The sequence below is a fragment of the Microtus oregoni genome, unplaced genomic scaffold (assembly GCF_018167655.1).
Source record: "Microtus oregoni isolate MIOR12 unplaced genomic scaffold, Mior012 000025F_ref0000491, whole genome shotgun sequence".
NCBI lineage: Eukaryota > Metazoa > Chordata > Mammalia > Rodentia > Cricetidae > Microtus > Microtus oregoni.
The window spans coordinates 5,283,252-5,295,606 of record NW_024543084.1 but is presented as its reverse complement, the minus strand read 5'-3'; the positions used below and the strand labels follow the sequence as shown (position 1 = coordinate 5,295,606).

Genomic DNA, 12,355 nt, shown 5'->3' with positions numbered 1-12,355 from the left:
GAAAGATTTTGAAGAAAATTGTAATGAGGAATAGTATTTGTACAGTGTCCTACTCACAGAACACTCCAATAGGGGAAAGAATGAGGCAGCTTCAGGCTCAGAAAAGGACCTGAAGCTCAACAGTGTGGTCTGAGAGGAACATAAAGTACAACAAGGCAATCTCACAGCAAGGGGGCAGATGTAACACACCGGGAATTCTCGGGGATTTCACTTACAGGAGGTAATAGCAATCACACCATGAGGATAATTGTGAGCACAGACTCCTGAAGAGAAGCAGTGTGTGCAGATCAACTGACGAGAACTACAGGGATGTGTGGAGAAAGGGATGTTCCAGGAACAAAGCTAATTGCCGTACCTTGGGCTAGTTTCCGATGACCAAGAACAGTCATTCCTTGACAACTCTGTGTCAGAACTAACAGCCTGTAACTAGTGCACAAACACCTTGGGAATATCTTAACACACCCCTTGTTTTCAGTCTTCCAAAGTCAAAGACGTCATCTTACATCATCTGATGTCCTGTAGAAAAGCTCCTGCCATATTTTTATGTCTACAGCTCTGATGAACTCACCAATGTCTTTTAAACTTACCTTGAGATTTGACTCTCTTTGTTATACAAAATATAAAACTTCGTAAAACTGGTTAAACATTGGACAACGAAGTGGGGGCTGTGTTCACTTAAAATGGCTCCAGAATAATCTACTGCTTGTTTCTTTTAGATGTGTGAATTTCATTTTTTATTTCTGTGAACAATATGTCTCAGTACCTCATAGTAAAATTCTTTTAAAATCCTCAACAGCTTCTGGGGATTTTCACAGATATGCTGATGGGAAGATTTCTATTAAAAAAAAATCATCAAGTTGCTTGTTGTTTTGCCAGGGAAATATTTGATATTTGGGAAAGAAGAATTGTAAACAATATCACCCCAGGGGATAAGATAATTTGATAATTACTAAAGCTGAGAAATAGGTGCAATTGAGTTTATCATGGAATTAGTTTTACTTTATGTGTTTGGTCATTTGTCTAATAAAAGTTTTAAAATATAAATATCTCAAAAAAGTAATAATATTAAAGTGTACTAGAGGACATATATAGGATATTTAAGATTTATTTCTTGATCTTTTTAAAAATTAAAATATTTTACAGACAACATTGTTTTGAATAACAACACTAATTATAGAGAATAATGTTTATAGAGATTAATATTACGGGAAAATGTTAAAGAAATTAACAAATTTTAAATTTTTATGTGCATTGGTGTTTTGCCTGCATTTATGTCTATGTGAGGGTGCCAGCTCCATTGGTACTAGAGTTATAGAGAGTTGTGAATCACCATATGGGTGCTGGGAACTGAACCTGGGTACCTTGGAAGAGCCGTATCCCCATCCCCAGAATACATAATTTTTAAATATGTTGTATTAATCAGAATATGGGACAAAGCTTCATTAATATGCGGCTGGTATACCCTACAGTGAATCAGCTGGAGAGGATAAAATGTTGCAGGCCTGCATCCCAACAATTTATCTCGAGCTATCTCTACCCTGTTAACTGTTATTGCTCCAGTTGGCAGCGTGAACCTGGGAGAACAGGGCCTTAAATTGAGGCCAACTGAAGTCTCATGCAATGGCCAACTTTATTCAGAGCATCAGACCATTTACACTCTGAGGGTTAAGAAGAGTCACCTGAGTAAACTGTCTAATCACAAGGACAAGCAACATGTGACAGATAGATGCATTTGAATAAGAACAGCTAAAGGAAGCACTGTCCTCTCCACTACACCTGGGAGAAGAAAACACACTCCAAGAATGAGTTTGTGCTTTGAAGAAACTGAGATCACAAGACTCTTATCTCGTTTTCTTGGAGTATTCTTACAAGCATTTAGCATTCTCATGTGTTCCAAGCTTGGATCAGGTTCTGACACTAACCATTTCTGGACCTTCTCTGTGTTGGGCCTGCCATCTTAATGGTTACTAAAACCTCTTTTGAAATATGCTAACCACAAAGAACCTAGTTTTTTCCACCAATCAAAATTAAGAGTGTTGTCAGATAACATCTTGATCTTAAAGCAGAGTTCACACCGTCTTGATTAACATACCTAACATGTTTCCTCTAATATATTTGAAAAGTGTCTTGATTTGTGGCTTTCTTTGTTGTTACTATAAAAAGTCTGTGAATTATCAGTCATGTTTTGCTCCTGAAAAAACAATCTCTTTTTCTATTCCCTTTAAGGTAAGGTCTTTTTTGTTGTTGCTTATTTGTTCTTGGTTTTTATTTTCTGTGTTTGTTTGTACACTTGTTTATTTCTTGCTTAGAAGGGCATATCATTAGGTTCACTTTAAGAGACACTATAAACTATCAAACATGATTCTAGTAGAGAATAAAGGATGAGAGAGATTTCTGTGACATTTGCACACAGGTGATGCCTGCCTTCATTTGGTCATAAATAATTCTTGTATGTGTGTGTGTTTCTCCTGTAGAGATTACTGTGATATTACACTTCCATCAATTTTAGTGGGAGACTTTAGTCACTTTCTGTAGAAGGATATGTTCTAAAAACTGTTGCCTTCAAAGTATACTTAACCTTGCCACAGCATAGTTAACACAACTGACATTCACGGTTGATATCAGGATCATAGCTTCATAAAGTTCTCAGCTCTCTTTTGTGAATTTTGCAGGGTGGTGTTTTAACAACTTCACTTTTATTGGCATTCTTTTTTTTTTTAAATGGTAAAAATGTGTTAATATTACAATGATTGCTTGAGTTCCTCAAGTACAGGAAGAGTGGATCTTTGTGTAAGTCAGAGATGTTCAGCCACATTTCCTTTTTAAAGAGAAACTATGGACTATTTGTGTGTCTGTGTGCAGTTTCTATTTTCAGATTAAGTTGGACAATAGACCATGAACAACCGGGACTGCTGTAGACTAATCTGTCAGGTCAAGTTGAAAAGGGTGAAAGGAAACGATTTTTCCAAAAAAAAAAAAAAAAAGAGGTTATCTTTGCCTTTTAAAACTACCAACGGGAAGAGATTACTGTAATTTAGAGTATTCCCAGAAAAAAATATAATATAATTGCCTCACTAATGTTCACAATGGCTGGTTCCACTTTTATCAATGCTGTGTTTGCAGTTGCCATCAATTACTAGGTCACCTGAAAAGTAAATGTGAACAATGGAGAAGGAAACAAGTTTCCCTGTGAGAAGGCAGCATGACCTTGGTGAAGCTCAAGGACATTGGAGGATTCTGCACATTCAAAACTGCTGGTCATTCCCCAGTAAGGAGCTCCGTGTTTCAGAAGTTCACATTCTCCTCCAGGGCTCTTCAACAATGAGTTCAACTTAAAATAGAAAGGAAGGAAAAAAGAAAAATGGCCCTTCCCTAAAAGCCACGTGACCATCTTAGAATAGCATGTTACTAAAATGCTAGAAATGTGGGGTGAAGGTCACTGCCTTGCACAATGCACAATGAAGGTCAGTGTTTGTGTACTACTGAAGCATCTTGTATTGCTGTGTGTTTCTGTCATCTGTAGCTTCAGGAAGTGCACAGGAGATAATCATGTTTTATTGGGCTGACGCTATGACAATCTTTTGTTTTCTCTGACACATTGAGCAAACAAAGCAGCTAGTGACACATCTTTGTTTTCATTTGTGATTGTAAACAAAATTTATGGCATTACTGGTTAATTCTTTTCTATATAATTTGAGTTCTTCAAGGTGGTATGTAAACAAAGACAGCTCAAAGGCATACATCTGTTTAACAAGCATTTCTTGGGCACCTTTCTATGCTCTAAGAGCTGTAATAGACTTCAGGCACTGAAATAAATTTTCTTGTCATGAGAAAGCTTTTGATTTAATAGAAAATATAAAATTATTTATTCAAGGCATAGTTCTCAATAAATCCAGGAAAGTTGTTCTCAACTAAAAAGTTTAAAAATAAGTTTAAATTTTGGAGCTCTTATCGGTATAAGCTCAGAATTTCCTTATATTTCACGAAACTCTTGAGAAGTAAAGGGTAATTTCTCTTCTAGATAACACTCAAATGATAAACTAAGTACACGTAATTTTACTTACGTTGTTAATACTTCTGATTAGTTTGGCATTGCAGTGAGCTTGAGTATGTATATGTGTTTATGAATGTATATGTTCCTTTGGTCATACTGTATGTGTGTGTGAATATTTTATATATACTTTGTGAATGAGTGCATATATGTGTGTGAGCGTGTCGTGTATGCTGTGTATATGTGCATGTGTGTATTTGTATATCCTGTGTGTAAGTATGAGTGTATATGTGTGTGTTGGCATTGTATATATTACGTGTGAGCATTGACCTGTGTTTGTGTCTATGTTGTATATGCTATATGTGTGCATTTTGTTTTTTTGCTTTCACTCTACCAAACAAACAATTTAATTTTTAAAATAATATCAGAAAGTTTCACTAAAATATTCAATAAGTCTAGCACTATTTAAACATTTGGATTAATACACAATTGCTATGGTTGTGCTTTAAGATGGTCAAATGAATTTACATGAAAACTATTCCATTATTTCATTTAATAACTTTAAGAAAAAAAAAAAAACTCCCAAATCCTGTGAGCCAAATCTTTCAGCTTCAGCTAGTTCTCACACACAGGAGTAAGAAGTGAAATCATCATCTGTCCTTCCATCGTTGATGCCAGAAACAGTTTGAGACATACTGTTTCCTACCTGTTTTATATAACTTTTTAGCTACCCATTAGTGCTTTGAGCATATTAATTAACTTCACAATGTGCTAGCCGAATTTAGTGGAATAGAGTATTCATATCTGGAGTACTTTTGAAGCCTCCCCACCACCACACATGGATCTCTTGGAGGGGTTTTATAGGTTCTGGTGCATATACACTAACTTTCTCTATCAGCATTAAACTCTCAAAGGAGCCCATCAGCGAAAGAAATACCTTTTGAAATTTTCACTTAGTCACTGTGTCCTTTGTATTTCTGTTTCATTTTCTTCTTTTCAAATTGGATATTTCGAGGAAAGCAAACAAGCAAACCACTACCACTAACAACAGAACGGAGACAACTAAATAAGTTTATCTTCCTTCCTGTCAATACATTGCTTAGGGCAGGAGATCTCTTTCAAATTGACTATACACACAGTCTCTACAACTTCCTTTCCCTGTTTGTGTTTGCCTCTTTCTTTCAATCTGTTCCTTGAGAAGTACTCTCATTTTCTGTTTCTTGAGAAGTACTCTCATTTTCTTCTTCATGATGGGATGCATGCTACGAGTGTATCTTGATCCAACATATCACATTCTGTAATGCAGAAAGTAGCCAATGGAGGTTCATTGTTTGTACAACTAAGGCAGGCAAGATGGGAGGGAGCTTCCCATCACTAGGGTCATGGTGGTAAAAATGAGCTGGAAATTTTGTGGGTGGCAAAGAGAGAAGGTCACCAATCTGCTTATGTTCGGAGGGCACATTGTTAAAAAAAAAAAAATAAGAGCCGTCCTCATTTAACTTCACAGGACTCTTTAGATGAGTTGCTATTCCAATAGCTAAAAAGGTGTGGAAAGCAGACTGTAGACTAGAGAGCCCACCAGTAGTGGCATTGTATTATATTTTAATAAATAAAGCTCACCTGGGGATTGGGAGAGTAAAACAGCCACACTGGTCAGCCTAACAGCCAGGCAGTGGTAACACACTCCTTTAATCCCCGAAGCTACACTAGTTGCCATAGAAACAGGGCGGTGCATGCCTTTAATCCCCAAAATAGAGGGGATTATAAAATGGGAGGAGACAACTCTCAGACACAGTCTCATTCAGCATTCCTGGAGGCAGGATCATCATTTCAGACTGAGGTCGATGTAAGAGCCTGTGGCAGGCTGCTTTTAGCATCTTCAGGTTGAATCCCAATTTTTGTCTCTGAGTTTTTAATAATTGTGCTTCACACACCTCTGAACGAATATAAATGTTTCCTCCCAGCTCATCCATCAAAGCTCTTCTAACTTTGGAAAAAAAAAAAGCCAGAAATCTAGGATTTCAAGGAAAATTCCCCAATATTTGAAGTACTTGTGATGGATTCAAAACAAGTTTTAAAACACAAAAAAGACAAACCCTGTTGCTGGAGTTGTTAATATAACATCGCCTCTCCAGGCAAGCTGTTCACACCTTAAATGGAGTGTTTAAACTCAGGGGAAGGAAAAGCGTCTCCTGATCTACTGGTGTTTACTTCCTGGGGAAAGAACACAGCAGCAGCCGAATGTGGCAGGGAAACATGACAACATCAAGGTGGGGGTCAGCTAGTTTCCTCAGACTCCCATTCTGCTTCCCCTAGGCTCCACAGCTCCCACTGGGAACTTCTAAACTTTGATTTTAAGATGTAGAGCCAGTAATATTCTATTTAAAATATTTTGCAGACCTGACAATTTACAAGCTCATTCCCAGGGAAATAAATAATTCACAGGAATCGCAAGACGGTCTCTTGTGTTGGCTGCATAGTTCCTTCCGGTATGTAATCCCTTCTATTCAAACAAAACTGAAATCTATGAGGTCACACATTTGATTTCTCCAAGAGAGCAAGTTGGTATGGGAAGTACTGTATATGTGTTGCTTTTATTGGTTAATGAATAAAGAAGCTGCTTTCGGCCAATGGCTTCACAGAATATAGCCAGACTAAAAGATATCACTCTCTCAGAGAGAGAGAGAGAGACAGAGAGAGACAGAGAGAGATAGAGAGAGACAGAGAGAGAGGAGAGAGAGAGAGAGAGAGAGAGAGAGAGAGAGAGAGAGAGAGAATAGGAGAATAGGCAGGGTCAAGGAGATGCCATGTAGTTGCCAGAGGAATAAAACCTGAGCTGCCAACTGGAACCTTGCTGGTAGGCCATGAGCCTCGTGGTAAAATATAAAATAACAAAAATGCATTAATTCTTGATATAAGAGCTAGTTAGCAATATGCTTAAGCTATTGGTCAAAGAGTATTGCAAATAATATAGTTTCTGTGTGATTATTTTGGGAATCTGGGCTGCCGGGAAATGAACAAGCAGCCTCCAGCTACAGCAAGCAACTCTGCAGGAATTAGAACTCGTGGCTTCTAAGTCTGCTGTTTTTCTTCTACTGCTTAACAAATGAGCACACAGGGAACAAAGCAGACAACAGCCCAAGTCAGTCAGAATTTACCATTGTTTTCCGGAATCAGGTCTTTTGTGTCTCAAAACTTCCCAGTAGTGAGCATCTCACTGCTCCACTCCTGTAAGCCTGTTTCAATTTTCTTTTCAATTGACTCAAGAACTTACAAAATAAATAAAGGGTGAGTTGGTTAGAATCTGTGACTATTCAGAACAAAGACTGGCCCCTGGGGTTTTTAGCCATTAGGAAAAATTATAGCATCTCTTGGGCAGAGCAGAGAGAGATTCTCTAAATTACTGCTTTTGATAAGAGCTGCAAACTCTTCCAATAGTACTTTCTGCCCATATTTAATATAAAAATATATTCTGCAGCAGAAAATGTCTGAGTAAGGAACTCTGTAACCAAACTTCTGCCTATGTCCTCACATCTGATGCTATGCTACTATACCGGCATACACAGCTGCACAGACAGAAGCTCTTCAATGCATGAAGTAAGCACTTCACCTCTTCACTTAGAACTGTAAATCGGAGGAGCAGTTCTACAACAAGGAGAATCTGTAAAAGTTAAGCTTCTCACCCGTATCTTGGGTCCAGTGCAATGGCCCTGGGATGCTCCATGGCTCCTGCTATCAGGGTAGCTCTCAGAGAACCATCGAGCTTAGATACTTCAATTTGGTCAAGATTGCTGTCTATCCAGTATATGTTGCCTGCAATCCAGTCAACTGTAAGGCCTTCTGGAGTAGCCAAGCCATGTTCCACAACCACTTCGATGGCACTGACACCTGTTTTAAGAAAAAAAGAAAACAAACACGTACAGCTATTCAAAAAGGTACAGGAGACAAGCCCACTTGTGGTCATAGTCCAAAGCATGTCAATTTGAAGGCCCTGCTGGAAAACCTAACAAAGAAATCTGATGTCAATAGTTATTGTACTTGTTCTTCCTGACAGAAGTTTTCACTCCCCAAAACCCTTCAAGGATTTTATAAAACACTGAAGTAATAGCAATCAGAGGCTGCAAAGAAGTTGCTTCTTATTTGGGGTTTTCCTGGCAGAAGAAGAGACTTATTAAAACAATAAAGTCAGGGGGACAGCATGAGAAATTTTAATTTAAAGTCTGTCCTTCAAAGGGAGAAGTAAAGAAAAATGACTACTTGGATCAACATGCATTGTGCTTAAGAATTACACCTCTTTCTGTCTTAGTTAGATATCATAGAAAATCACATTATTTTCATATATAACCTCAGCAAACTTAAGTCCTAAGTCACGGTCAACCTATTCACTGGGCCATGAACCTGGTAGCGGGTCAGAAAGATGCATTTAAGAGGAAAAATTGTTAGCATGAGTTGCATATAAATCAGAAGATGGATAACATCTAACAAACTTCTTAGTGATCTACTATTTAATTTCTTTCAGAATTAAAACAAGAATTTTTCAGCCCCTTTCTAATGGCATATTCATTGTACTTCATGACAATGTCAGTGGTTTTCATTATAAACTTTATCATTAGCAAACCTCTTCTCTAAAGTCACTATTTTTAGTCACTACATGAACATGAGTCATAGGAGGTATTTTTAATATTTTAGCTGTATTGTGATAAGCATTACCAATTTTGAAATTCCGAAGGTGTTTCCAAGAAAATTAATCATTTGACAGCACTTACAATTGCAAAGCCACAAAGAAAGCAATATTTACAAGTGACGTGTACACAGCTCCATCTAAAAAGGTACCTGCTGCTTATGAGATAGAAGAGATAAGTTTAATTATGCAAAAAATAGTTTGTATATTTGAAAAAACATTTCACTATTTCTTTGAATTATGTTGAAGCGTGTTATCCAAATAAATGTGAGCCACTTTAACTCCCAAATCCAATTACTAGAACCTAGAAACCAATCTTTTCTTTTTCTCATCGGAAACACATCTTAGTCTTTATAACTCTCAGAAAAATCCAATGAAAGGCAATAGATGAATAAACTGGGCCTCGCCACTTCTCTCTCCTAGCATATCTTAATATGTGTACCTAGTCTTCTGTTTTTACACATACGGAGAATGCTCACAGTCAAAGATTAATCAAAATTTTTTCTGATATTGTATATTGCTATTCAAAAGCTAACTTCATCATTCAGTGAAACTTCAATACACATACCTCCATTCTCTGAAAGTTTGCCCCTGTATATTCTGTCCTCCACAACATCGGTCCAATAAAGTAAACTTTGATTGAAGTGAAAATCAAGTGCTATGGTGTTTCTCAGTCCGGGAACAAGTAGGCTGTAGTCTCCTTTATGCAGATCTATCCTCCGAATCTCATGGCGTATAGAAAATATGATGAATGCCTCAAAAGGATCTACAGATAAATGTATTTTAATCAAATTTAGAAAACACTTTTACTTGACACAAATTAAAATGCTCTAGATAAAATTCAGTTTATTAAGTTTCTGATTGGATCAAAGGCCCACTCTGTCAGAAGGAAACCATATCAGCCATTGTTAAAGGTCCTGTGAACTCATAGCTAGTAAGGTCATAAACCCTAGGTAAGTACCTGATTCTGTTAGTTTGCTGAATGGACATAGTAAAATGATTCGTAATTACTTATTGTTATACCCCTAGGTCAGAGACTCTCTCAACCTTTATCAGAGAGTGTCTCCTTACAACAGATAGCAATTAATACAGAGACAAACCCCCAAATAAAAAAGTAGTCAATATTTAGGGAATAAGAGATTTTGCAGTGCTCAGCCATAAATGGAATGGGTATATCACACCCCTCCCAACAATATTCATTATCATGTAGAAGAGGAAACAGAGAAATTATACAAGTCAAATGTGGTTGAACATTGAGGAAACAGGATTTGCCAGACCCAGACACAACAGGGCAATTGTACATATGAACCTACAAAAATTGGGACAGCATGTGCAAGACCTAAGTGAGCCCCAGTCAGAAAAATTCCAACAAGGAGGAGGGAAAGTAGGCATGAATCTCTCCTACTAGCTGAAGTGAAGGAGAGTCCACTATGTTTAGGGATATCAATCACTGGTAGGTAGACTAAGTGCCAGCAGAGTTTCCAGTCCCAAGACTAGTTGGACAATACAAATTGGATAAAGAAACAAAGAAAGAAGGAAGGAAAGAAGAGTGGAAGGAAGGGAAGGACTGAGAAAGGAAGAAAGAAAGAAAGAAAGAAAGAAGAAAGGGAAGAAGGAAGGAAAGAAAGAAGAAATCTTAAAGCTGGATGAGATAGAATGGGAGGGTGGAGGGCCTAGTTAGGAGAGGAGTTTGGGGTGTGTGTGAATGTTCAAAATATTCCTAAAGACTTAATAAAACATACATACTGATTTCAGAATTTTGATACCAAAAAGAAGTTTGTTTTCAACTTGAACTTTAAAATAATTGAAAATTATATATTCCATTATACGAGATACTAGTGTGGGTTGCTTCTTGAGTTTGCATACACTTGATGAAATTATTCTGATGTAAGAATACAAGAAAGCTTCTCACACCTGTGATACTTGGACGTTTTCTATTTTCTTGGCATGTTAGCTGATAATCTAATAAGAAAACCTAACATTGATGGAACTAATGATGAAATCCAGATTTGTAAGTAAAATTGTAAAAGCTAACAACCCAACTATAAAATAGGGAATGTCTTACAAGTATAATGAATTGAGCAGAAGGTAGAATATTAGAATTCCGATATTATGAGTAGAGGATCTAGACCAAATAAGTAAAGAAAATTACAAATTAAAAAAATGCGGGGGGGGGGAGAACCAAATCTTTGAGTTACTGGAATAGATGAGGAGCTCCCTGGTAAATAGTATAGATCAGATCTGAAAAAAAATCATAGAAATATACTTCCCCACATGAAGACAAGATATACAGAATCAAGAAGCACACAGAACACCATATAGAAGAAAGAAACTTCTCACATCAAAACATGATTAAAATACTAAGTATACAAAATAAAAGAAATATATGAAAACCGTCAAGAAAAGCAAATCACAATTATAATGGAAAAACCATCAGAATATCAATTTAGTTCTTGATGAAATCTTTGAAAGCCAGATAATTCAAGAGCAAAGAATTTCAAGTTCTATACGACAATTACTGTCAGTCTATAATATTATATACAACTAAGGAGAAAGAAAGCTTTTAATAATAAAAACAGCCTAAAAAGAATTCTAACCAAAAGACTAAACTCAAAGAAAATATAGAAAGCAATATAATGTGTGAGGTCTCTCTGTCTATGAGTTGCTTTTATTCGTTAACAAATAAAGAAGCTGAGTTGGCCTGTGTGATAGGGCAGAGTAGAACTAGGCAAGCAAAACTAAACTGAATGCTGGGAGAAAGAAGGCGGAGTCAAGACAGACATGACAAAACTTTGCTGATGAGCCACAGCCACGTGGCAATATACAGATTAATGAAGATGGGTTAATTAGGATATAAGAGTTATCCAGAATGAGTACATATGATATTTGTCTGTCTGGGTTACCTCACTCAATATGATGTTTTCTAGATTTAGCTATTTTCCTGCAAATTTCAAAGGTTGTTAGTTTTTTCTGCTATGTGGTATTCCATTGTGTAAATGTACCACTTTTCCTTATCCATTCTTTAGTTAAGGGGCATTTAGGTTGTTTCCAGGTTCTGACTATGACAAACAATGCTGCTATAAACATAGTTGAGCACAATTTCTTGTGGTCCAATTTAGCATCCTTTGGGTATATACCCAAAATTGTTATTGCTGGCTCTTGAGGAAGGTTGTTTCCGAATTTTCTGAGAAATCACCATACTGATGTCCAAATGGGCTGTACCAATTGTACTCCCACCAGCAATGTAGGAGTGTCCCCTTTTCCCCACACCCTCTCCAGTATAGTTGTCATCAGTGTTTTTGATCTTGGCTATTCTTACAGGTGTAAAATATCATATATACTCACTCAAAAGTGGTTTTTATACATAAAGCAAAGAAAAGCTGTCTACAAATCACAATCCCAAAGAACCTAGACAACAATGAGGATCCTAAGAGAGACATACATAGATCTAATCCACATGGGAAATAAAAAGGGACAAGATCTCCTGGGTAAATTTGGAGCATGGGGACCTTAGGAGAGGGCTGAAAGGGAAGAGAGGGGAAGGGAGGGGAGCAGAGAAAAATGTATAGCTCAATAAAATCAATTAAAAAAGAGTGAGTCAGAAGTATGCTTAAGCTATTGGCAAAACAGTATTGCAAATAATATAGGTTCTGTTTGGTTATTTTGGTTCGGGACAGCCGCGA

The 12,355-nt window shown here is 37.0% G+C and overlaps 1 protein-coding gene across 1 annotated transcript in view; it reads right to left on the bottom strand.

Annotated features, from left to right (window-relative positions):
* Nucleotides 1-12,355, bottom strand: part of Lrp1b (LDL receptor related protein 1B) — a 1,777,071-nt gene that overhangs the window by 580,338 nt on the left and 1,184,378 nt on the right. The window contains exons 24-25 of the mRNA XM_041674488.1: nucleotides 9,241-9,438; nucleotides 7,675-7,879 (exon numbers count right to left, since the gene is read on the bottom strand). Coding sequence (XP_041530422.1) covers nucleotides 7,675-7,879; nucleotides 9,241-9,438 — 403 coding nt within the window. The remainder of the gene's footprint in view (nucleotides 1-7,674; nucleotides 7,880-9,240; nucleotides 9,439-12,355) is intronic.